Raw genomic sequence first — 27,088 nt, forward strand, 5'->3', positions numbered from 1 at the left:
AAAGAGTGAGTTACATGTGAAAAAAAAAGAGAAAGAGAATTACAAAAAATAAAGTTGTAAGAATTTGGAGCAATCAAAGTGAAGATCAAAAGATCAAAGTTCTGAAGAAATTCAAAAAGTTGAAGATACCAAGAATCATAAAGGTGGTGAATTCAAAGAAATCAAGACAAATTATCAAAGAAGTGAAGAATTCCAAATAAGCTCTGTAGTGGTATCAAAAAGTTGTAATTGTCTAGATTATATATGCTTGGGTTGCTCGACCAAAAATACCTTGAGGCTAAGAGGTTTTCTGTGGATGGATTCGGAGGGATGCATAAAATGAGCATTGTTCAAAAGAAGTGGGCGAGTGTTTATGAGGATTGTAAGTATTTAAAATTGAAAGGGGTCCTTAGGAAAAACTTTAGACACAAATGCATGTGTTGCGGTCTTGGCATAATGGTTGGGTTCGATTGGGAATGTCTTATTTGGTATTAGTATGTTAAAATTCAGTTTTGCTTGGGGGCAAGCAAAAGTCAAGTGTGGGGTATTTTGATATGTGCATATTTAGCTATAAATTTAGTATATAATTTTATTATTAATTGGCTAAATTATTGCAATATATGGACAAAATGTACTTAATTGTGTTTAAATTGTATTTTCAGTCCAAAAGATATGCTCGGAAGCAAAAGGAAGCTGGAGATGCGATCGGAAGCTCAGGAATTGAAGATCTAAAGAAAAAAGAGTCAAATCATGAAGGACTTGGCGAGTCTGGACGTCTACTCGATGAGTTCCCACGAATGTTCGCGAAGCAAAACACAAAAGTCCTTGCCATATACGGACTCTACAGAGGGGACTCGGCGAGTCGGTTACCTACTCGACGAGTAGACCCTGTTTTCTGAAAACTATAAATAGAAGTCACAATCCCGAATTGAGGCTCTCTGGAATTTTTGGGAGAATTACTTGACGACCAAGAAGGCATCTGGAGCTCTGGAAATCGTGAGAGAACCCCTAATCTTAAATTCCAAGGAGATTCAAAGCAACATAAGTTTACTTTTCACTTTATTCTTGAATTACACTATGGTTGCATTGTTAGACTTCGTTTTTGGATTGTTATCTACTGTAATTATGAGCTAAATCTTATAGTTTCTGTTTAGGGTAGAAGAGTTTATAACTATGGATTGATTTATGGTAGGATTAATTGTTTATTGGTGAATTTTATTAAATTAAGCTTGTTAAAGAACCTTATGCATTAATTATAACTATTTTTAGTTAATTGACAAGTAATTAAGCTGCATGAACATCTCTTAATTGCTTACCTCATGTGATTTATGTGAAAACATTGTTATGTGCCTAGGAATAGTGAATGTGAAACTAGGGTTAACAAGAGAATGGGTAAATTAATGTGTGAGCTTGTGTGATAAACCATCAACAAGAGGTTAGTTGAATTATTAATTTGATTAACTAATTACAAGTCTTATTATAATCCAGATAATTAAACTAGGAAATTCATTAGTTTAAACACTTGATCACTGCTTAAGTTAATTTGTTTCTTAAGGATTGGTAATAGCGAATGTGAATCTAATCACCTTAGTCGGTAACCAATAACAATTAATCCATTGCATTTGTCATAAATCAACCATAGGAGTAAACGAATCGAACCTAAACAGAAATGTCTTTTATTGCTGAATTTGGTTAGTTCTTACTTGTTTTTAGCTGATTAGTTACTTAATTTGCGTGTTAGTTAGTGTGTTCAAGTTTCTAGTCTTGTAAAACTAGAGAAAACTTTTTACTATTATTACTTGTTTAGTTAATTCAAGTTATTAGTTTAATTTACGTTCCTCGAGTTCGATACTCTACTTGCTCAACTATACCACTAAAAGACAGGTTCACTGCCTTTGTGTTAAAATTACATCTTAAAAGTAGGACTAAATGTAACGCCCGCAGATCAGGGCTAGTCAATTTATAGACGATAAGCGTCAAAAATGATTTTTTGATAGAAGATTATTTAGAATGAATAATCTTAACTAAGTTGTAGTGGTCGTGACAAGGATTCCGGATATATAAAGAATGTCGAAATCCGAGTTATAACGAAGAAGTTATGACCCGTCGAAGTTTCGCGACAGAACCGACACGACACAGCGCTACGTAAATAGTGACTTTACGATAGAGCGATATTTAGCCTTAGCGATCTAAACGAAATTTGTAGAATACGTTAAACCGAGAGCGTGCATAAAAAGAACGCCCAAATCTGACTTCGTATGAGGAAGTTATGATTTTTCGAAGTTTCGACTTAGCAGTATGCAGCCCGAAATTCGAATAATAGATCGAGCGGTTTTTAGCCGACACAACCTAAACGAGAATCGAAGATCTCGTTAATAGTAGCGTAACGATAAAAAGACAGACGAAAACGGACATCTGATGAAGAAGTTATGAAATTTTAACAGATTTTTTCCTGTCCCGGCCCGTTAAAAATATAATATAATATTAAAAATAAATTCAAAATTAGCCGACGGAGTCTAAATGAAAGACGTAGAGCATAATCTCACCTACGCGTGGATACAAAGAACGTCAAAAACGGAGCTCATATGCGAAAGATATGGAATTTTGAAGTTCGGAGCACAAACTTCGAGAATTTGACTGCATTCACGACGTGAACACAGTGTTCACGACGTGAACTCAGTGAACGACGCGTTTCGAGCCTAGAAGACACACGACAAGCCTAGGGGATAACCAGGATCAAAGTCACGACGTAAACATACATGGTTCACGACGTAAGAGTCGATTTTTCAGCCTATAAATAGAAATCGAGCCCTCTGGGTTTATGTTACCAGTTCTCATTTCTCTTTCACTTTAAACACTCTTTTAGCCTACTTTTAACCCATCCCCCCCCCCCCCCCCCGGAAGTCCCGATACCATCCCCGACACCCGAAGCAAGTCCCGAAGCCCTGAAGATTCCGAGAAAAAGAGTTTTTCGAGTCGAAACTCTGCCCACGAGAAGCCCGGTTTTTGACGATATCCCGGTTTCATCGAAGAATATTACTTTATAGCCGTAGTGTTGTCCGATCATCGTCGTATCATGTGAGTGCATAGTCCCTTTCATGAACATGATTTTAATACAAGTATTGTTTGAATGTATTAAATATATGTTTTGTGTGAGTTATTTGATGATGTCTGAATTAAGTGTTAAAGAACATACCTGATTGTTTAAGATAACTTAGGTTAAAGAGTAAACCTAAGGTTTGTTATAATGGTTAGGGGGTAGTATCTATTTATGAGTACGAGTGAGATATATACGGAGAATAGAACTTTAAAATATGTCATTGATCCGGAAGCATGGATTAGACATAGTTATTCGTCCCTAATCCGAGAGTATGGATTGGACTTAGTTAATTGTCATTAATCCGGGAGTATGGATTAAGACTTAGTCAGTTGTCATTAATCAGGGAGTATGGATTAAGACTTAGTCAGTTGTCATTAATCTGGGAGTATGGATTAAGACATAGTCAGTTGTCCTTAGTCCGGGAGTATGGACAGGACATAGAATCTGTCATTAGTCCGGGAGTATGGATTTAGACATAGACCAATTGTCCCTTATCCGGGAGTATGGAATGGGCACAATCATGGACTCGAGAATATGGATTAGATCCGGGAGTAAGAGTTAAAATTTAAGGTCCAAGGGTATGGATAGTCTCGTTGAGAGGATTGACGGGGTGGGGTAAGAGTTGGTTATATATATATATATATATATATATATATATATATATATATATATATATATATATAGAGAGAGAGAGAGAGAGAGAGAGAGAGAAAATTCTATATTGTGTGAATTCTAAATTATATATATGTTATAACATTGTGGGATTGAAATCCCTATGTACTCACCAGGTTTTCCCAACCTGACCTACTCAAGCTTATTTGTATCACATGTGTCGATATGAAGCTACTTTACACTGAGAGATTTAAAAGAGATGTATATCACTAGTATAAATGAATGTAAGGTTTGTTTATGCTTATGTTTCAGTATTGACGATGACATCCCAAATGTTTTAAATGAATAAAATACATTTCTTTGGAAATGCTTTGATAAAGTATTTATCATGTATTTTCTGGGAACAAATTCCGCAATACCTTTTTGAAAGATTACTCTGATTTTATTTTAAAAAACATAAATGAAATCGGTCTTTTATGGCCGAGAAATTTGGGGATGTCACACTTAAACCAGTGCATTTTTATACACATCAAAAGACAAGGGATAAACGAATCGCTTTTGTGTTAAGAGCATGTGAGTGTGAATTTTATTATAATGACAAATCAGGTAAAATGTAATCTGGCACATAACTACCTATGAGGTATTATAGATTACTGATCAATTTGGTTGAAACCTTATCATCATTCATTGTTGTTAGGATATAGGAAAGATGAATACTTGAAGATTGATGGTGTTGGTGATGATCTACCAGAGGCCTTAGATTTAGTTATGTTGACACTAATCCCAAGGCACATGGCAAACGTGATATCAAAGAAAATAATTTTTTTGAATATGATCCAAAGACAACAGTGACAAAAACAACAAATTATAACCACGCAGTTCACGTTTAGAACATATCTACCTGTTACTGTCTCTTTCAAAGTCCTTGCGACCAACATAATGTATGCCTTGTGAAGTTTTAACAAATTAGAAAGAAACATTGCTTTTGAAAATTTTAATTTTGTTGCCTAATCAGGCAAGAATATAGGCATGGTTGTATAGAGTTACTATATAATAAGATGGATTTGGTAAATAAAGAAGGGTTAAATGCAATATTTATAAACTTTCATAAAATGAGTAACATCTTCTTAAATTTCATTACAAGCATATCATGTACTTGTGCTTTTCTATTTTTTAATATCTGCATGTTTCATTTAGGGAACACTTTTATCAAATTATGTTGGTTTTTGGTTGCAAATGACGTTTGTACCCTTTTACCGATTTTTGTTGCTGCCAATGTGGTTGGTTGTTTAGTTGTTAAAATGATCATTTTTTACGTTCAAAAATGTCAAAAAAAAGGTAATAAAAGCAATTAAAAAAGTAACCCGCTCGCTAGTTAGATTAATAATTTAATATTATTACGATCAAGATCTTATATATTAATGTTTTAATTTTGTAGGCATAGTGATTATACGACCTTAAAATAATTTACACATAAAAGAACATAATTCTTTTCAGTAATTAAACAACAAAAATACCTAAAATTATCGTTTTTACACATGAAAAAACCATTTTTTTCAGCAATTAAACACCAAAAATACCTAGAAGAAGAATTACAACTTAGCCCGATGACCTTTAAGGTCTTTAAATTCATCAATTACTGACTTTCTATCAATGTTTTCTTCAATTTCGCTTTCTATGTAAACCACCAAGTTGTTTGCGAGATAGTCATCTGACATCTTAGTGAGAAGGCGGTTTTTGAATATTTTCATTGCTGAAAATCCTCTCTTTGTTGTTGTGGTAGAAACTAAAAGTGTCAAGATTAACCGAACCACTCTATCAAGAAAATAATATGTCTCATGTTTTTGAGTTTCCACAAGACCCTTGCATAGGTCATCAATAGTTGATACACCACTTAGCCTGGGATTCTTTGTCATATCGATATTAAAAATCTCCAATTGATATCGTAATTAAATTCTCTCTTGCTCCGTAAAATCTTTAGGATAATACTTCTTAACAAGAAGACAAATCTGATCAACGTTAATCACTTTAGAGTGTTCTTTTGAAACTAAAGTAGAACTAAGACTTAACAACTTCATCACCTTATCATTAAAGCTACTATTCAACTCATGTAACTGTTTGTCCAATATGGATATAAACAAATCTACCTGATAAAAATGTTCAAAAGTAACATGATTATCGTTTTTTTAGGCCGATATTGAGTAGAAGTATATGGAGCTTTCATATCCGGCATATCTACTTGATGTTTCTCACAAAAAAAACTTTACATGTGCAAGTAAAGAATCTCATTCGTTGTTCTTGAAATCATTTAGACTCCTTTGTTGCTAAAACTACCTCCATGTCATTAAGAATATATTGAGATTTCTTTTGTAGAGCTTGAGAAAGTATATTAGCTTTTCCCATTACTTCTTTCATCAAGTGAAGAATAAACGCAAACTCAAATAATTTCAAGTAACAGTAAGTTGCATCAGCATCTTTGCATTGAGAATAAGTGGCAGATGCATCATCAACTATTCCTTGGAGAACAACCAGAGTACAATCAAACATGTTAAGCAAACTGCAAACGAAACGAGAATAAGAACCCCAACGTGTATCACCGACTTTTCTTAATGTCTCAACTTAAACATTTACCTGATTTGATTTCACCAAGTTCCAATAAATGTTCAATCTTAGTTGCCTTTGCCTTTTGTAACTCATCATGATGCTTACTGGAAGCACAAACTACATTAATTGTAAAAATTAAGTTTGTAAAAATTTGGTATATAAGAATAATTTCCATTGAAGCATCCACCAATGCTAGTTGTAATATGTGAGCATAATTTAATCCATAAATCAACTCATAATAAAGCAAACAATTTAGTCTAAACGAAAGTTAGGATGTTTAGCCTATAACTTCAGCAAACAAACATGTAAAAACAAGATTCACTTTGATAGTCATTGATCAAAACAAAGTAAAACAAGTAAAAAGAGTAATGTTGCCTTAGATCTCTCAAAAATCAAGCTAGTAATCTAACTATGCACTTCTTAGCCTTCAAGGTGCGTCACTGGTCTCTAGAGGTCAATAATAGCATCTGACATCCAACATGTTTGAGAGAAAAATCGTTTTATAGATAGTTTTTCGAAGATCGGTAACATATAACGATTCTCTAATCAATATGCCGAGTGTTAAAAGTAAGTATCAAAGATATTATAATTAAATATATACATAGAACATATTTTTAGTTGGTTAAATATTTCATTTTTCAAATTCAAGTTATGATGTTATGTTATCCCCTAATCTAATAAATAAGTATTTTTTATGCCACGTGACATTCTCTTAACCTCCCCCAATTGATTTTTCCCGCTCCTATATCATCTAACTGCATTTCCGAAATTGCCCTGCTTCGTTTGACTTGTATCCTTCATCCTTAATTTGTTCCTAAAAATTAGGAAACAAATTAGGGATTGGATTGCAAGAGTTATTAATTTGAATTCCATTTCAAACTTTCCAATTTATAAAATCTCTCTCTGTTAACGTGTTATCTCAAATCAGTTGCCTTATTTTCCTCACACCATTGTTGCATTCCAAATTCACATCTCATTTAACATACCCATTTTACTCTCACAACATTTTTTTTCTTCAATTTAGTAAACGGATCATCTCTGGTAAATCATCAAATTGTCTCCTCTATTTGAATTTTTAATGAAGTAAATTGATAGAATTTCCATATATAGGCTCTATTATCATCTATTTTCCAGTCGTTAATCTCTGTTGATACGTAAGATCCCAATTTTTGTGGAACAAAATGAATTCCATATTGAAATAACTCTATAAATTCGATTAATGTTCTGTTGATACGAGTGTGTTTTAACTACGATCTTTGAATGCCTTCTTAACCTTGCATTTGATGTTGCACTCTATGTGTTTGATAAAATTTCCATGAGATATTTGTTCTTATCAATACGTTATTGTCTATGTTTTTGTGTTACTTTCCATGTGCGTGTGTGTTTGTGTGAGTTTTGTGTGTGTTAATGTCACTTATATGGGGTGAAAAAAAGAATTAACTCAAGTAGTTATGTTCACCATGTAATTTTTTTCATGTCATTTGTTTAGTAACAGAGACCTACAGACCCTTGGGCTTGTGTTGCCCTCTCACCAGTTTTATGCTAAATCACAAAAAATGTCCATCGTTTGTTTGTATGAAAAATGACTATTTGTGCCCCAATCTTCATCAGTTTCACATGACTTTGATTTGTTTAAATTTTAGTGTTTTAAGATGAAGGGATGAAGAATATATTTCTAGGGTCCGAATTAACCTGAGATGAAATTGATTTTACTAATTGTATTCCGAAGATTCATATACACTCTGCATTTTGATTTCACTAAATTGCTTTGGTCACCAAGTCAGTTTTATCGATTATAATATACTTTTATTTCAACTAATTTGTGTTTCTACAAAACTCATCCAATCAAGTTATCAACATAATACTTCGTGCCTCTGTGAACTCTATTTTGCTTTTTCTTTGTATCTATGTCAGCATGTTCAGATTTGACTTTACCATTTGGTCTATTTTTGAGTAAACTATTGGTTTTCACTCTCATATAGTTTCTTTATGTTATAGTAAAATGGAAGTATAATGTTATATGGTAAGAAAAGTGATTATGCTAATATTAACCTGTTGACTGTTTGTGTGATAGGTGATAACTTAAACTCATCTTTGGTAGATATCAATTGAACCAAATGTAATGAAAGATTGGGTTGTATTTTAAGTCTCAAAAGGAATTTTTAGCCTCAAAGGTATTTTCAGCCCTTATTTTTAAGAGTTCTAAAATAAAGGGTTATTTGTTAGTTGACATCACTTCTAAACAAAAAGGTACTTTCAGCAATAAGCTTTAGTCCAAATATCAAATTGAAGAAAGTGAACATAAAGCCAATGTTGCATTCCCTATTTGTAGTTTCTAATGGTTTTGGCCTCATAGATCAACCAGGATGTAATGTTTTTAGGTAAAGGGAATATTTTTAATATGCTAATAGTTTTTGTCAGTCTATTTTATTTCTTGATTTGGATTTGTTTCTTTTTTCATAATGGAAAATATTTTGTGTAAGTTGTCATTAACTTTATTAAAGTAAATTATTTTACCATAGGTGCTTAGGTGAATCTTTATATGTGAAATTTGGTATTATTTGTATTTTTATACCCTTTTTGGTGCAGACTGATGAAGATATTCTTGACAAAGTGATTAAGATGTGGTTTGACCGGGATGGGCTTCTCAAGTCTCACATATTACTATCAGTGACTTTTAATTTCCTTTTATGGGGTTTTATGTCAAATATTTAATTACTCCTTACTATATTAATTGCTAAGAAATAGAATTTTCTAACTTTAGCGTGTTATTTTTCTTTTTTAGTTAAAATGACCATTTTGACCTTTTTGGTCATTTCGTCATTCTTACAAAAAAAAATTAAGATTCATAATTTTGGTGTACTTAAGCTAAAAAAAATACTAATATGAAACTTTTTAAATAAAAAGTTTGATTTTTTTTTTGAGTTTTTTTAGTCAAAGTTGACCATTTTGACCTTTTTGTCCAATTTGTTTATTTTTATTGGGTTTTTTTTTTCATAATTTGGCCCACTTAAACAGAAATAAAAGCAATACATAGATGTAAAAGTAAAGCTACCATTTTATATAGTCTAAATTAAATTGATTTAGACTTTATTTTTTTTTTCATTTTTTAAGAATAAATTCATTAAAATTTCTTGACGTGATGACTCATAAATTACTTCGTAAATGAATTTTGAAAACTTAGTAGTAATGGAACCGAATGATGCTTTTATATAGATACAAACCAAATGAAACTACTATGTTAATAAAAATTCTAAGATTTTTTCAATTCTAACTCTTATTAAAAGTTTTGTATGTAAATGTTAAAAAATAACTTATATTATTTAATAATATGTTTGTATTTTTAATAATTTCTTTCTTATTCTTTTGTTGATTACTCTACGGTTATTAAATTAATCAAAATAGTTAGCTGCAACAAAATTAGAAAACGTACATATAATATTTACTGAAATGAGTTAAATTCATTTTTAGTAACTTTTAGATGTAATCCAAATAAATTCAAATAAACCACATTGTCGAAATATTCAATTATAGTATTATAGCTAATTTTCTTATCGACACATTATACTTTACAAAATTCAAATAGTTTAGCATCGTATTTAAATTTATTTTTATTACAACATTGTAACTTTACTCATAGTTTTCTATTTTTATTATGATCACCCATGTGGTTGAAGATGTTTTTTTGTTGAGGTAGCATGAATATTACGCAAGAAAATGAAAAAATATTGATCTTTGTTGTTCCTTTAGCCAAATTGTTGTTACTAATGGAACTTTAAACTTCAAAGTTCAAAGGCTATTCCCAGACTTCTCATTGTGACCGCTAAATATGTTGATATTTTTACAATATAAATTTAATTACTTATTTAATATGCATCATTTCATTTGTATTTATATAAAAATATTAATTTAAAAAATATTTAATGTTTAGATCTTCATATTCAACTGTTTTTTAATTAATCCGTGTAATACACGGTTTTCACGCCTAATGATTGTATATGTTTCATTTTTAATTTTTATCGTTTCGAAACGAAGATATACACATCTACGAAAGTAAAAAAGTAAAATTCTTAATGCCTCTTTATTCTCATTCAGTATTATATTCACATAGTCTGGGCTCCGAGTTATGGGTTCTTGGGCCCAATAGGATGCACAAATTAGGGTTCTATCATAACAATTCCCAGATCGTCATGTTTTTCAGCCATAATTGTGCTAAATCATATTGTACAATTTCTTGATTTTCAATTATATTGTAAAATTTTTAAATACTATATTTTTTCTTTTTTGTATAATTGCAAAAGTTTCCATTTTCTTCCAGATTGCGATCATCTATTTTCATCATTTGCCCAAATTTCCAATTGCAGTTTAAAACCCTTTACTTCAATTTTGCAGATAAAAAACCCCCAGAAATTCGCAACGTTAATCTCTCTTTCTCTCTCTATATCCGATTTTACCAACACACAGAAAACCCTCAAAATTGGCGCTCTCACCAAACACACACACTCTATCTATTTCTTCGATTAATGATTCTTACTGATGATTCTTACTGATAATTCCAAGCGACATCGTAAATTTTATCCTATATATTTGTTTGAAATTTCTCGTTGATTTCCAGATTGATTGGCATCGAATATAACCCTTTTTTCGTGTTAGGGTTTTGTTGACAATCCTCTTACCGATCTTTATGATCGGATTTTCTATGTATCATTTGAGCTTCTCGACTAGTTTCTCTTCGTAGGGGTCCCTTTTTAGGGTTTGTGTGGAGAGACGAATCCTTGTTGCTTTTGACAAAAAATTTCTGCCATTCATTTCAAATCAAAGTTCCCACCTTCAGTGTATCATCTCTTTAGGGTTGCTCATACACTTTTAGTGCTTATATGTGCATATGCAGTTACATGTTTTTGTGATTTGAAAACTACGTTAGGTTTTGCAATCAAACCTTTTGAAAAATTTGGGGGACATTAACAAGTTTTGAACTTCGACTTAGGGGATTGAATCGCCTGGAATTTTGGGTAGCATAGAGTTATCTTGCATGGGCGACCATGAGGAATGGTCACAGCCCCGAGGCCCAAATGGGCTATTGACCAATGCAGGTCCGTTGCTAGAGAGTTTAGATTCAGTTCGATGGTTGAAAGCTGAGGAAAGAACTGCAGAGCTTATTTCCTGCATTCAACCCAATCAGCCATCTGAAGAACGAAGGAATGCTGTCGCTGATTATGTACAAAGACTTATTATGAAGTGCTTCCCCTGCCAGGTGCTTCTTCATCATTTTCGTTTCCTTTCTTAATTACTGTGATTCTTCATCTGATTACTTTCTGTGTTGCAGGTTTTTACTTTTGGGTCTGTACCCCTTAAAACGTATCTACCTGATGGAGATATTGACTTAACAGCCTTCAGTAACAGTGCAAACTTGAAGGACTCATGGGCGAGTGAAGTTCGTGATATGTTGGAGATCGAGGAGAAAAATGAAAATGCAGAATTTCATGTGAAGGAGGTTCAATACATTCAAGCAGAAGTAAGCTAACACTACTTTCTTACTAGCCATCAATCTTTTTTCTCAACTTGTTTACAAGCTGATTTCTTTATGGTTTGTTTAACTACAGGTGAAGATTATAAAGTGCCTTGTTGAAAACATTGTGGTAGATATATCTTTTAATCAGCTTGGAGGATTGTGTACCCTTTGCTTTCTTGAGGAGGTTGATAATCTGATAAACCAGAACCATTTGTTTAAGAGGAGCATTATACTGATCAAAGCCTGGTGTTATTATGAGAGCCGCATACTTGGTGCTCATCATGGGCTCATATCAACTTATGCCCTTGAGACTTTGGTTCTTTACATATTCCATGTTTTCAACAATTCTTTTGCTGGACCTCTTGAGGTTGTTTAACATACAATTTACAAACATACCCTTTACAGATATGTATTTGGAACCTTTGTTCATTGAATGCTCTCATTGCATTTTCAGGTACTTTACCGTTTTCTGGAGTTCTTTAGTAATTTCGACTGGGAAAACTTTTGTGTTAGCTTATGGGGTCCTGTGCCAATAAGCTCACTTCCAGATGTGACTGGTAATAGTGTATGATGATGTTTCTAGTTTCTTCTCGATAATATAATTGACAGAAGTCGACATTTGACTTTATGCTGATGTGGATGTATTCTTATAAAATTGTAGCTGAGCCACCTCGTAAGGACAGTGGAGAATTGCTGTTGAACAAAGTATTTCTTGATGCTTGTAGCTCTGTGTATGCTGTTTTTCCAGGTGGTCAGGACAACCAAGGCCAAACTTTTGTTTCCAAACATTTTAATGTTATTGATCCATTGCGTGTTAGCAATAATCTTGGACGCAGTGTCAGTAAAGGTATTTATTTTTTTATTTTATCATCTTAACATTTATAAGTATACACAATGCTTCTTAGTGAATTATATGAAGAAGAAAACAACTTGAAGTTCTTGTCATGTTGTATGATATATGTAATCTCTTGCTTTCAGGTAATTTTTTCAGAATACGCAGTGCCTTTGCTTTTGGGGCTAAAAGGCTGGCAAGATTACTAGATTGCCCTCAAGAAAATCTAGTTGCTGAGGTAAATCAGTTTTTTACCAATACGTGGGAACGACATGGCAGTGGCATTCGTCCTGATGCACCTGGTTGTTTGACTTCAGTATCTGAAAGTCAACCTCTCACTGATATTTTAAAGATCAATTCAACTGGAAAAAAATTCAAAAACTCTGTTGGCCGTGAGAGTGAGTTTGAAGACACCCGTTCCCGCAATTCATCTCGTCAGTCAGAAACCGGAAAACCCCAAACTACCCCTGATGTTACTGCAGCTCCTCGTGCCCAAAAGGGTCATGGAAACTTAAACAGAGGACAGAAGAATTTGATATCTGGTCAACTGGTCAATGACATTCAAAGGTCTCCTTTTGCTAGAACAAGATCCAGTCCTGAATTAACAGATACATACAATGATGTTTCTTCTCAAGGTAGGGTTAACAGAGCATCTGAAAGTGCAAATCCCCAAACTGCCCCCGACACACAGGGGGTATCAATATCAAATAGTAGCTATCGTAACAGGAGGAAAAACATTGATGTTTCTGTTGATTCTAATAATGGTTCAGGTTTGTATCAACATGATTCTGGCTTAGGCTTACCTTCCATGAGTGAACAAATGCATCAAGAAGAACAAGATCTTGTGAACATGATGGCATCTTCTGGGCTTCATGGATTCAATGGTCAAGTTCATATGCCAATGAGTCAATTACCATTTCCATTCTCCCCATCTTTTCTAGCAGGAATGGGATACGCACAAAGGAATTTCACAAACTTTCCCATGATTGATCCTGCATATGCAGGAATGCAGTATCCCCATGGCCTCGTTTCACCTCAACTAAACCATTTCTTTTCTGGAATCGGAATGACGAATTCCGAAGATCCAATGGAACCCGTGAATGATAATTTTAACTCTCTGGAAATCAACTCTATTGATCATGAACATGATTCCTGGCAGGGACAAGATGGGAATTCTGAAATTGTTCCAATAGATGATAAGCGACAGTCAACCTCATCAGGGTTAAGTTATGTTCCTCCGCCTCGGCGTGTGGGTGGATCCGGTGGATTAACGAAAAGCCAACAGAAGTATAACAAAGAAAAACGTGGGCCCATGAGGGACAACAATGATCATTCACATTCACATTCACATTCGGATCATTTAGAGAATAGAGTAGAAAATGATGATGAAAGAACTACAAGTTCAAGATTCTCATCAGCTGCTCACAGTAATTCCTTAAAAAGTAAAACATCATCAGAAAGTTCATGGGACGAGAGTTCAACAGTCTCCAAAAAGGAAAAACGTGGGAAAAAGGTAATTGTCTCTGCTGAGTCATCGAGCGGATATGTAAAAGGGAAGACCATGTTTGAGTCCACGTCAGCATCAGCACACCAGTCCGAAGACGATGACATGGACTCTGAGGCAACAGATAGACCTCAGTCTGTGTCTTCTTCGATGCATGCTCCAAGATATGAACTGGCTCAAACAAGTGGAAATGACTCGATTGTCCCTATAGCTCCAATGATTCTAGGCCATAACAGACAAAGAATGATGGATAATTCCGGAGCAATGCCCTTGACATTTTACCCCACGGGCCCACCCGTTCCCTTCCTGACAATGCTTCCATTCTACAATGTCCCATCACAACCCAGCCCATCTGATCCATCAACCAGTCATTTCAGCGATGATGTCAGCATTGAGAATGGTGACATCATCAACAACCAATCAGAGGAATTCAATCCAGATGGTTTGAGAGGAGCAGCTCCTGGTGAAACACCATCTGATATCCTCAACAGTGACTTTGCCAGCCATTGGCAGAATCTACAATTCGGTCGGTATTGTCAAAGTCCACGTCAGCACGGGCCCACGGTATACCCTTCACCTGTCATGGTCCCACCGGTTTACTTACAGGGGCGGGTCCCATGGGATGGCCCGGGAAGACCGTTACCAAATATGAATATAGTGACTCAGCTCATGAACTACGGTCCCCGCATTGTCCCGGTTGCAGCACCACCACCGGTTCAATCCGTTTCCAGACCGCCAAATGTTTACCAACAACGTGAAGATCTTCCAAGATACCGTAGCGGGACCGGGACTTATCTTCCAAATCCCGTAAGACAATTTTACCTTTTTACCCTTCTTTTTTTACTCCTTATGTTGCTTGTTTTCTGAGAAGTTTGTAAATTTTTTTTTTACAGAAGGTGTCTGTAAGGGAGAGACATAGTTCAGGGTCAAGAAGGGGGAACTACAACCATGATAGAAGTGAGAATCATAATGAAGGTAGCTGGAATGGGAATTCAAAATCAAGAGGCTCAAACCGGAATCATAGTCGTAACCAAATGGATAAATCAAACTCGTTTAGGGCAGAAAGATCGGTGAATTCATCGTATAGACATGATACATTTGCTACATATCAGACACAAAATGGTCCTTTGCATGGGAGTTCAAGTCATGGGATTGGGATGTATCAAAACCCATCTGCCAATGGGTCAAGTGTTCCTTCAATGGTGATGGTGTATTCGTATGACAATAATAATACGGGTTATGGTTCACATAATGAACAGCTTGAATTTGGGTCGATAGGTCCTGTTGGGTTTTCTGGTGTGAATGAGCAGCAATCACAGGCACAGATAAATGAGGGAGGTCGTGAAAGAAGAGGGGCATTTGAGGAAAATCGGTTATATGGGGCTTCTCTACAACAACAACAACGGCCTTCACCAGATCGGCCTTCATCGCCACATCATCAAAGGTAACTTATTTTGCTATAAAGTTAATCTTGATTTTTTTTTTTCAGTAGAGTCTCATTTAGGTCATGAAGTAGTATTTTTCCCATTATCATTTATAATGAACTTTGAGAGTATAAGGAAAATACTTTGATTATGTGTCAACTGTCTAAAATGCCCTTTGCAAAATGGAAGGAAATTAATAGCTTCAGTTCTTTAAGGAAACTAGAATATGAAGGTTTTGTATTGTTGACAACAGGAGGATTTGATTCTGTTCATCTGCCACATCACTTGCCATTTGCCAAAGGTGATCATCAAGATTCCATCTGGAGCTTTACAAGAACAAAATACACACAAAAGGTCTTCATGGTCAAAGGTAACAAACAGTTTCAAATATTCTAAAAAAGTAGATTGCCATAACGGGCTTGTGTGTAAGCTGCCAAAGTTGGGGGTATGTTGTTGGGAAGATTTTATTTTTCCATTTTGTTTTCTTTACTTTTTTATTTTGTATCATCGCCTTGTAGGGGCTGATGATGATATGTACTTTTATATCAGTATAAAACTCTTTTCTTGAGATGTAGAATATTTTTAGGCTTATCCATGACCCTGGTATACGTTGTGTTGCTGGGGTTTTGACTGATGATGATGATGATATTGGTTAGCATTTGTAGTACCACAAAGACACAAGTATGTACTAACTTTTTTTCACCCTCTTGTGACAATGTTCAGTGTATCATTTATAATAGAAGAATCAAATGAAGAAGTTGTAGCTTACTCTTGAATACTTGTTTTGTTGGACGTTTAGTGTATATAATAAACTTTCAACTTTTGTTACAATCTGTAGAGTTTATTAGAAGATATGCCATAAAATGTAGTTTTTAGCAAAAGTCGATATGCAAGAGGGATTTCAAAATTAGACCGTGGATTACAAAGTTTATAAAAATAAAACACACAATCAAAACTTCTAATAAAGCTTATATCACTCTCTAGAATCAGTAACTTGAAAGTTTTCATTAACTAACTCGATTCAAAAGATTGTTTCAATTAAATTGCCAAATTTTCAATCAAAATTTCACTTTGATCGCAATCCTGTAACATTTTTGAGCCCCGTTTTATCAAGAACAAGTCTAGGAATTTCAGGTGGATTATCATGCCCTATGCTTCAGCTAAACTCATTTGCAAGCTCTACTAGCCTATATTTATCTATCCCAATCAGAATGTTATACATCAACGATTACATATAAAAACTCACTACACTAACACTCTTCTCTGAGATGCTAACAAGGAATCAAGAACTAGAAACCCTAGTACATGAAAGATGAAACCCTAAAATGAGAGCTAAAGTGAGCAATTTTCTGAATGTGTATGTGAATAATGAACTAAACAGAGGGACTAAATAGTCGGGTCACAAGAATGATCCACAGATCGACAACCCCGCGAACCTTTAACAAACCTGTATAATTTCTACACAATATACCCTACACAAAATACATATCGACACAAAATGCCCAAATGCAAAATATAATAATAAGAGAAATAAATGTGAAGTTTGAAATATAAAATATTTTATTTTTAACACCCCCATTCAAAATTAACATAAAAAATCATTTTCCAGAAAAAAATATCAATAAGATGAAGTCTATTTGACAAAAAATCATGTTGATGAGTAACCAGTGACTTTGTCATAATATCTGCATTTTGGTTCCATGAATCAATTCTAATAACTTTCAAGATACCATTCTCAATTTTCTCTCTAACAAAATGAACATCCACTTCAAATTGTTTTGGTTTTTTCATGAAAAACTAGATTAAGAGTTAATTTGATAGCATTATCACAAAAAACATATACAAGGGTTAAAATTTTAAAACCAAGATCACATAAAATCTTCAAAATCCACAAATTTCACAAGTGATAGAACCCAAAGCACAATACTCAGATTCAATAGATGATCTCGATACAGTGCTTTGTTTCTTACTTTTCCAAGAAACAAAAGATACACCACAATATACCAAAACAGACCTCCTGGTAGTGCTTTGTTTCTTTGTTATTTTCAACATCTGTAACTGCTTGGAAAATTCTAGTTGAGAAATGAAGTGTTAGAGTTGCAGGATCCAAAGCCCATGTTAGAAGCTCTTATTTGCAGAAGTTACCAACCCCAAGGTCAGTATAGTTCAAGAAGTTAGTCCTTTTACCATCAGCTGTGAATCTTAGCACTCTGCCACGCGTGATGAAGAGCATTTCAGGTATTGGATATCTCTCTTGGAGTATGTAGCTTGTAAACCCTTCTGATAACAAATAAAGAAATATGGTTTATTTTCTTAAAATAAGGTCCATTGTCCTTTGTGGAGTTAAAACTAATCAAGACTCCATGTTAAATGCTCTCTAAATCAATCAACAGTAGGTGAGCATTCATGCACCTGTTAGAACCAACAACTTTGATTATGGATCTCAAGGTGAGCAACGATGTGACACTCGTCTTTACAGAATAGATCGGTTGAGGGCTTAAAGGGGTCAAAGGTAAGGTTTTTGGGAAAAACCTTGTGCCACGACGTGGTGAATGGAGAACCACAACAGGGCATGCCAAATGCATATATTCGGATGGCCGCCACGACGTAGCAAGAGGAAGGCCACGACGTGGCATCAAGTGCAACCCAAGCCCATGATCTTTTAGGGTTTCTTCCATATTTAAGCCCCTAAACTCAAGGTTTAGGACATCCTCTTCAGCCTTCAACCCTTCCAAACGAAACCTTATCCTCCATGAAGATTTTAGAGCTTGTTTCTATGATTTGAAGCTTATTTAGTGGATTTTTAGTAGAGCTTTAGGAAGAAGGAAATCACAAGGAAGTAAGGGAACAAAGAGCAAGATTAGATCCAACATCCTCTTCAGAAAGCTGAGTTGTTGGAGGTATAAAGTTCATACCTTGGCCAATATTCTTTTTGTTTTGAGTATGAACTCGTTTTAGAGGATTTTGGTCCTTTTATTTGGATGCTTTGGGAGTCGAAGAACTCTAGAGCTTGTGGATGGCCTCTTATGGTCATTATGTTCTGAAAATGTGAGAAAACCGAGTTATGATTGGAGTCATGTGTGTTCATACTCAAGTTTTGGCCCCATTAATGACTTAATGGACTTAGGGTTGTAGATCTAGCCTTTGAATGGAGTCCTAATGGATAAAGTTGGAAACTTTATCCATTAAGTCATTGAAAAGAAGTAGATCTGAAGTATTGAGCTTGGATCTATAAGGATTAAGCACTTAATGAAGAACATGGAAATCTGTCAGTTCCCACGACGTGGCAATGGGATTGCCACGACGTGGTGGTTCTCAGCTTCACGACTGTTTTGTCCTGATGTTCCTACGACGTGGCTAAGGGTCCTCCATGTCGTGGTGGGGGTTGACTAGGTCTACCGTTGACTTTTTGACCAGTTTGACTTTGGGTCGAACTTGAAGGAATTTGGTTATTGATTAAGGTTCTACCTTGGTTTGGTGCTATTCGGTTCGCGGGAGTGATCAGTGCAGGGAGTGAGCGTGTTGTTGTGTTTTCATGGGTCTTCGATTCAAGTGATTTTCTTCAATATACTATGTGTTACATTATATATCCATGTATGTCAGGATATAGGAGTAGTGGTATGCTGGTTAGAGTATCAGTAGTTAGTGGCTGTCACACCCCCAACTAGCAATGGAACCGTTGGGTTGTACGACGTTAGGACGTTGGATCATAGATACAAAATTATATTGAATTGTACACAAATATTATGCAAATGTTACTTTTTTATTCATTAAGTAATATAAGTGACTTTTTATTCGGAATTTGACAAAAAATTATATTGAATTGTAAATCAACAGTAAGGTCATCATAAAATAACAACCTTAACTTTAGATCTATAATCACCCCCATGTATAGGGTCCTTGTAAGAAGGAACATGGTTGGTTGTCATAGGTAATAAGTTACAAATTTGGTTACTTCCAACACTGGAAGAACCATTTCCAGAATGATTTTCCTCGGGAAATCAATTAGTACCACTATCCATAACATTATTAACAACAAACAATTGTAATGTGTTGGGAGGCATAGTAGTAACAAAACTAGAAAATATCTAACATCGATATCGTCAAGAATCTACATAACTATATTTGATCTAGGACATTGAAAAGATAGACGAATTTGATTTGTATGTAACCTGGACTTGGAAGCAACCAACGTAACTAACCCAACGAAGTTGATATTGTTGGTGATTTTAGTGTCACCATGTCATTTTATGTAATTGGAATTAGCATGTGAGCTAAGGGGATTCTTAATTTGTTTCTAATATGTGTACGGGTTGGTGCGGAGTGCACGCATGTATAAGATCAAATTAGTAGCCGGTTCGACGACTAGTCGTGGGTCCGGGGTTTCCAAAGGGGCAACGCCCCTAGCGGGGTCCAAGGGGCAGAGCCCCTGGCTGGGGTTCCACTGACCTAGATTACCCTGACTTGCTTCCAAAGGAATCCATAGTGGCCCAACCCTAATGAAACCCTAATATCGTTTATTATATAAACGACTCTTCTTTTCAGAAGATAGATACGATATTAAGCTTTCGTTTTTCATCATACTTTCACAGAATCCTCGAGCTTATTGGCTTACGATTTCTGTGCCTAGAATCGTAAGTGTCCACTTGGATTATCCTAGACTGAATTTCTTGTAACCCAGACATAGGGTAGAAATATCAGTTCGGAAAGTGATATCATGATCAAAGCTGGCATCCAGATCTCCACCACAAACCTTAAATTTCTCTATAATCGAACTGGTATTTACTGTTCCTAGAGATGGGTGACTCAATCCGCGAGATGACCACTAAGTTTGCAAAGCTGGAGAAGTTCGAAAGTGTCGACTTCAGGCGCTGGAAGAAGAAGATGCACTTCATGCTGACTACTCTGAAAGCAGCATATGTGCAGACTACTCCAAGACCAGCGGAGCCAGAGGAAGGCGCTGTTGAGACTATTGAAGAGATAATAAGGAGACAGAAGTGGGACAATGATGACTACATCTGCAAAGGTCACATTCTAAACGGTATGTCTGATGCTTTATTTGATATCCATAATGAAGCCTTGTGTGCCAAGGAGTTGTGGGACACCCTTGAGTTGAAGTATATCACCGATGATGATTCTAGCAAGAAGTTTCTGGTCAGTGACTTTAACAATTATAAGATGGATGTCACACCCCAAAATCGGAACGGCGGAAACGTTCTGGGGTGGAGGACGTCATGTTTAGTATCACAAGACATGCATCATAGTAAGCAAAGTAATGAACAACCATTTCATTAGAAAGATAGTGTTTACAATGTGTGTGTTCACAAAACATAGAATACATAAGCAAATAATAAACAAGACTTGAAGCTATACTGCTCCATCTTCTGAATTCCCAGAGCGAGTACCTGTCTACTAGGTTCTTGAGAATACAAGTTATTTGAAAGAGTTGATCAGCAATTAAGCTGGTGAGTTCATAAGATTTTGGTGATGTAAGTAGTTGTAAAAAGCTTAGTAAGATGTAGTAAGTTGTAAGTTTTGTTTAGAAAAGTTCGTCTGTTCCTCCAGGAAATCCTATATTTTCTGCCTTGATGAAAGATAAGTAAAAATGACTCTACAATCCTTTCTAGGTGTACTAAATGGATACAAGTTACATAAAACTCGGAGTAAACAAACAATCGATTGTGTGTATCTGCCCTAAGCCCATAACCAAACAAGGAACAGGGAATGAGGCAGATGACACACATCCCATTGGTTGTTAGATCCTTATTGTATATAACCCTGGTGTATTCCCTTGGTACTCATGGAGTTAACTGTAATAGTTCCTTTGTATTTGAATGAAAAGATTCTTTAAGAAAACCCTTATTTCTTATAATAAAAGGGTGACCACAGTGATTACTTCTATAATCACTTAGTTTATACTGGCTATATATAATCTAATATCGATTAGATAGTTAATTGGGTGAATCTGCCCTAAGCCCACAACCAAACAAGGAACAGAAAGTAAGGTGGAAAGCACACATCCAACAATCTATTGGGTATTAATGATATATAACCATGGTGTATAAACTAAAGTATTATAGAGTTAATCACCTAAGGTCCTTTAAGTTTATACTGGTTTAATAAAATGGATTAAACCCTTAACTGGTAAGTTTCTAGTTTTGTATACCAAAGTACTGATTTGGAAAGCATGTTCTGTACTAGAAAAATGTGCATTGACTTTGTGTCCTATGACTTGACCCATACCTGGTACCCCTATGATGACTTAATGTATACTGAACCTATATATCTAGAATCAAATAGATAATAGACTGGGTGAATCTGTTCCAAGCCCACAACCAAACAAGGAACAGGAAATGAAACGGAGAGCACACATCCTATTACCTGTCGGATTCTATTGATATATATGTATCCTTTGATGTATACATTAAGGAATCATAAGGTTAGCATTATGGTCCTTTCTACTAAACGTAGTCTACTACCAAGGCATCAAATGTTATGTATGTTTGTTTCTTGTATGAGTGTGTATTTTCCTGAGTGAGACTATCATTAACAAAATATAGTTTATACATTTATGAATATGTGAGAAGATCACAAAGTAAATGTAATTGGGAAAATAATGTTTTACCTCAGCAGTGACACTGCTGGCTATAAAGTAATAAAATACAGACTCCAGGTAGTATTAAATGTACAATACACCTCGGGGAGTCTCTTTTGCCTTTAATCCTTAGTCGGTTAATTAAAGGTTTAAATATGAACTCATATGTAACTGGGAAGATATTTTATTACATTTTATCACCTCGTGTTTGCTAACCCAGATATGTGTAATCGTACTAAAGTTAACACAAACCGGAAAGATATATTATTGAGTTTATCACCTCGTGCCTGCTAGTCCTAGTACGTGAAATCGTACCAGTGTCAATGCAAAGCCGGAAAGATATATTATTGAGTTTATCACCTCGTGCCAGCTAGTCCTAGTACGTGAAATCGTACCAGTGTCAATGCAAAGCGGGAAAGATATTAACGTGTTTTTCCCGGTACTTAGTATAGTATGTTCCCCTCTGTACTTGTTATAATATGTTCCTCTCTGTACTTGTAATAGTATGTTCCTCCTTGTTTCTCTTTATTGTGTGTTCCCTTTATATTATCGTGTATTGTATCTAGTATGAACTGAATCTCTAAACTATACCTATTATAGTTTACTAGTAATGTACTTAAACTGTTATTGAAAAGACTCATTTTACTACTAAGTTATGCTGGTACTTTAAAAACGGAGTTTTGTTAAACTACACAGTAACATAACTTGAAAAGAGTCTTTGAGATGTTTTGATAACTTATAAATGACATAAGTAATCCTTTTGAAAATGTTTGTAACAAACAATTACACAATTAACATTGTGTTCAACTTGTATTCCCCCCTTAAAACATTTAAAACAGTTAAAATGTGACATCCCCATTTTCACGGCCAGAAAAGACCGATTTTGTTTATGCTTTGTTTAAAAATGAGAGTAACATTTTAAATAAAAGTGTTGCGGAATTTGTTCCCAAAATAAAATATGATAAAGATTTATCAAAGCATTTCCGTAGAAATGTATTTCATTAAAAACCTCGGGATGTCATGTTCAATACAGATCAAAAGCATAAACAGTACAATATAAGCCTTACTACATTTATTCATAATCTCTCATCCCAAACATCATATCTATGCTCGTGCGCCACTACCTGTAATACAAGAAACTGAGTGGGTCAGGCTTGGGAGCCTGGTGAGCACATAGGGTTTTCAACCCACAATAAATAAGTTTATTAATTTCATCAATCAACAATAACCCGATTACCCGTTCCCGTTATCCTCACATTACGTCCCTAAAACACCTATCATAAGGGACCTAGACTAAGGATCAATATCGGGATGGACACTACTGCCAAGGGGTATCCTCAGCAATAAATGTCCTAAAGGCAACCATGAGGGGGATGGAGTACACCGGTGAACACATCGTTCACAAACACCTACAGGTTGCGAGCCTGCTAGCGTTCCACTGGACTGTCTAGAAAAGTCCGTGGTCGTCATCCATACTCCGCTAGATGACAGAATCAATAACAACAACATCGAGGCCTCTCATCATTTTATCACACATTGTCTTATTACATCTACCCATGTTTTACCCCAACATTTTTGTAGATATAAAATACATATACAGTTTAAATTATTTAAAACATGTATAAAAATCTTTCATCAGCATAGGCAGCAAGTATTCAAATAATATGCACACATAGCACGTAATTAATATAAAATACTTCATATCTATGTGTAAGATGAAAGTAACTATGCACTCACCTGATTAGGTGGTGACTCGGTATTTGAACAGCACTTCGTTATCTCAAAACAATTTTTCCTTGACCAAAACCTAGTATTAATACCACTAGAGTTTAGTTTTAACGTTAACCGTGACTAATTAATAGTCTAGCTATTATTATTATTATATAAGCGTTAAATAACACTCAATATATAAATAATAATAGCCCAAATAATTATTTTAAGGACCTAATAACATTACTATAATTATTTAAAAGTTATATTAAAAATTTCGTAGGCGTACCTTACTTACAACGGGTTTTTTCTCCAAACCGGACTTCGCTGGAGCAGCGTTTCCGAGCCGAAAGGTTCTTTTCTCGGGACTCCGGGAGCCTCGGAACTTCCTTCGGGTGCTAGGGGGTTTACCTAGACTTTAGGGGCTCAAGGGAGCTTAGAGAGAGAGTTTAGAGAGAGAAAGTAGAAGAGGAAAGGTGTAAGAAATGAGAGAACCCGGCACTTCTATTTATAGTGAGTTGGGGCATGTGGTGGCCTTCTGGTGGTGCCACTTGTCCAAATTCTGGTGGTGTCACATGTCCAATTTCTGGTGGTGCCATGTGTCCAATTTCTGGTGGTGCCACGTCACCCAATATCGCGTATCGGCCTCCCGACTTAGAAAAATCATAACTCTCGCATACGAGCTCCGTTTTTGACGTTATTTATATCCACGCGAAGGCGGGAACGTAATCTACAACTTTCGTTTAGACTCCGTTGGCAAATTTTGAATTTATTTTAAAAGTTATATTTTTAACAGGCCGGGACAGGATTGGTCCGTTAAAAATTCATAACTTCTTCATCCGACGTCCGTTTTCGTCTGTCTTTTTATTGTTACGCCATAATTAAAGAGCTCTTCGATTCTCGTTTAGGTCGTGTCGGCTAAAAACTCGCTTTATCATAAATTCACTATTCACGCTTCCCGGTATCGTGCCGGTTCCGACGTGAAACTTCGTCGGGTCATAACTTCTTCGTTATAACTCGGATTTCGACGTTCTTTATATCTCCGGAATCGTTGTTTTGACCACTACAACTTTATGTAAAGATATCGGGCTTATCTCATATTTTAATTTTGACGCTTGTTTTTATTCTTTATTAATTATACATTTATAATTAAATAATAAGCACATAAATTCACAAAATACTCAAATATTTCATTTTTATTACATCAAAAGAGTTACAATAGTTGACCTAGACTATTACATCGTCTAAAAATGCTTAGCCCCGAAACCCGGGCGTTACATAAAAGATTCTTTACGGGGTATGAACTCACCTGATGTGGGTGATTCAACGAATACACGTGTAAGGATGAGAAGTTCCACGAATGAAGTCCCGAGATACAACAAGTCCTAAATGACATATACTGACATAAATATAGGGCTTGGAAGCAACCAAATGCAAGGAAACACTTCACAGGACTAGGAAACACTTTGACCAAGTGTTGGAATCACATGTGATTCATCTAAAGGGTGTTTAAGGCCATGGTTTAGTGTTTACGGCCATGTGTTTACAGCCAAGGGAGTTTACGGCCGTAAACTCATGGTCAAATATGCATATGAGGGTGTTTGAAGGCTAGGGAAGCTTGAGGGACTTTTGCTCTACACAAGGATGAGAAAGACCACCTCAATGGAGGGTGTTGAGGTATTTACGGCCAAGGGAGTTTACTCCTGGCCGTAAACTCTCTAAGTGGTCACATTTAGGGTCTTAAAGGTAAGGGGTTTCCAAGGCTTAAATGTCCAAAAGGTTAGCAAAGGCCTAGATGTGTTTAAGGTCCAAAACTTGACCATAATTGGAGTTTACGGCCAAGGGTGTTTACTCTTGGGCCGTAAACTCTCTAAATGATGAGTTTGGTGATGATTCAAGGTCTTACAAAGCACAAGGGAGTGTTCTAGCCTCGAATCTAAGCCTTAGGAAGAGTTTAGGGCCAAAATGGCACCTTTATAGGGGTTTACGGCCAAGGGAGATTGCTTGGCCGTAAACTCCTTTTGGTCTTGCATTCTTGATGTTTTCAAGGCTCTAAGCATGAGTCTTAACTAGACATCAAGTGTAGGGAAGAGTACTTACGATATAGAGGTTTGAAATGGTCGATTTTGGCCAGGAACACTAGTGTGTGTTCTTGGTGTTCTTGGTGAAACTTGAAGATCTAAGAAAAGTTGATTTCCATGGATGAAATCAAAGAGTGTAACTAGGAGATGAAGTGTAACAACAAACCAAGGAAAGAACACTTACGTTTTTTGAAGATCTCGAGTGAAGATCGGGATGATAGTTGAGAGAGAAATGGAGTGTTCTTGAGGTTGGAATGTGATAAATGGCTAGAAATGATCAAGGACCACATATATGGACTTGATTTTACGGCCACATGAGTTTACGGCCGTAAACTCATTGGCATTGTGGCTGTGAACTCCTTATGATGTGGTTAAGGCTGGATTTGTTGTACAGTGTCTCTAGCAGGTACATTCTAACACTCATTCCTTAAGTATACTAGGCTTAAACTCCTTAGAATGAATGACCTTTAACCAGGCTAGAACTCATTACCAATGAGTCTGACACTCAGTTGAGTTGATTGACTGAGCTTTAAAAGCAAAAAAATTTCGGGTTGTCACATCATCCCCCTGTTAGAGGGAATTTCGTCCCAAAATTAACTTTCTTAGTAGTACCACTGGGGTTGCGTTCCTTTGATTTGCGGAATACCCACTCGTAGACCTGGCAACTTTGACCTGGTGTTCATGATAGGATTCGTACTGGGTCCATCTATCATTATCTCGTGTATACAAGTCGTATATAATTAGGATTAGTAAGACGGTCGGATGTTCGACTCTGCCCCAGGTCCACAACCAAACAAGGAACAGGAGATAGGGCATAAACACACATACTAAATCTGCGTAATCATAATCATATACCACCCTCGCGTATACACGGAATAGTGATAGGTGAGACGTATTTGTCCTTAGCCTCTGTGCTCGAACTTGGTCTGCTGGACGAGTGGTATTTCGTGACGGTTTGCGGATATCTGTCGAGAAGGCTTCGGAGGACAAAGTACTCTTCGCATGAGTACTGTAACGACGTAATTTTTCAAAACAATTTTTCATTTTTAAATCATACTTTCAATCACATGAAAAATCACAAAACATAATGTATCACTGTGTCATAACAAAGCATGTCCCCAGAATCTCAATAACA

The 27,088-nt window shown here is 35.6% G+C and overlaps 2 protein-coding genes across 3 annotated transcripts; one reads left to right on the top strand and one right to left on the bottom strand.

Moving 5' to 3' along the window:
• Nucleotides 1-5,283: 5,283 nt before the first annotated feature.
• LOC145104530 (uncharacterized) lies at nucleotides 5,284-7,285 on the bottom strand. The gene is made up of 5 exons (XM_079041758.1): nucleotides 7,282-7,285; nucleotides 6,323-6,412; nucleotides 6,026-6,207; nucleotides 5,681-5,838; nucleotides 5,284-5,590 (listed from the first exon to the last, which is right to left on the bottom strand). The coding sequence occupies exons 1-5, from the start codon at nucleotides 7,283-7,285 to the stop codon at nucleotides 5,284-5,286; spliced, it is 741 nt and encodes a 246-aa protein (XP_078897884.1).
• Nucleotides 7,286-10,608: 3,323 nt separating this feature from the next.
• Nucleotides 10,609-16,343, top strand: LOC145104766 (uncharacterized). Of its 2 annotated transcripts, XM_079041953.1 has the most exons (9): nucleotides 10,609-11,549; nucleotides 11,622-11,810; nucleotides 11,899-12,174; nucleotides 12,262-12,364; nucleotides 12,469-12,654; nucleotides 12,786-13,274; nucleotides 13,410-14,950; nucleotides 15,037-15,587; nucleotides 15,821-16,343. In XM_079041953.1, exons 1-9 carry the CDS (start codon nucleotides 11,328-11,330, stop codon nucleotides 15,828-15,830), a joined length of 3,567 nt encoding a protein of 1,188 aa, XP_078898079.1. In that variant the 5' UTR covers nucleotides 10,609-11,327; the 3' UTR covers nucleotides 15,831-16,343. The 2 variants fall into 2 exon arrangements, with proteins under 2 accessions (XP_078898079.1, XP_078898077.1); XM_079041951.1 differs by having other exon boundaries at nucleotides 12,786-14,950.
• Nucleotides 16,344-27,088: the final 10,745 nt, after the last annotated feature.

The sequence above is a fragment of the Lactuca virosa genome, chromosome 4 (assembly GCF_052849685.1).
Source record: "Lactuca virosa cultivar CGN04683 chromosome 4, Lactuca_virosa_CGN04683_v6, whole genome shotgun sequence".
In the NCBI taxonomy this organism is placed as follows: domain Eukaryota; kingdom Viridiplantae; phylum Streptophyta; class Magnoliopsida; order Asterales; family Asteraceae; genus Lactuca; species Lactuca virosa.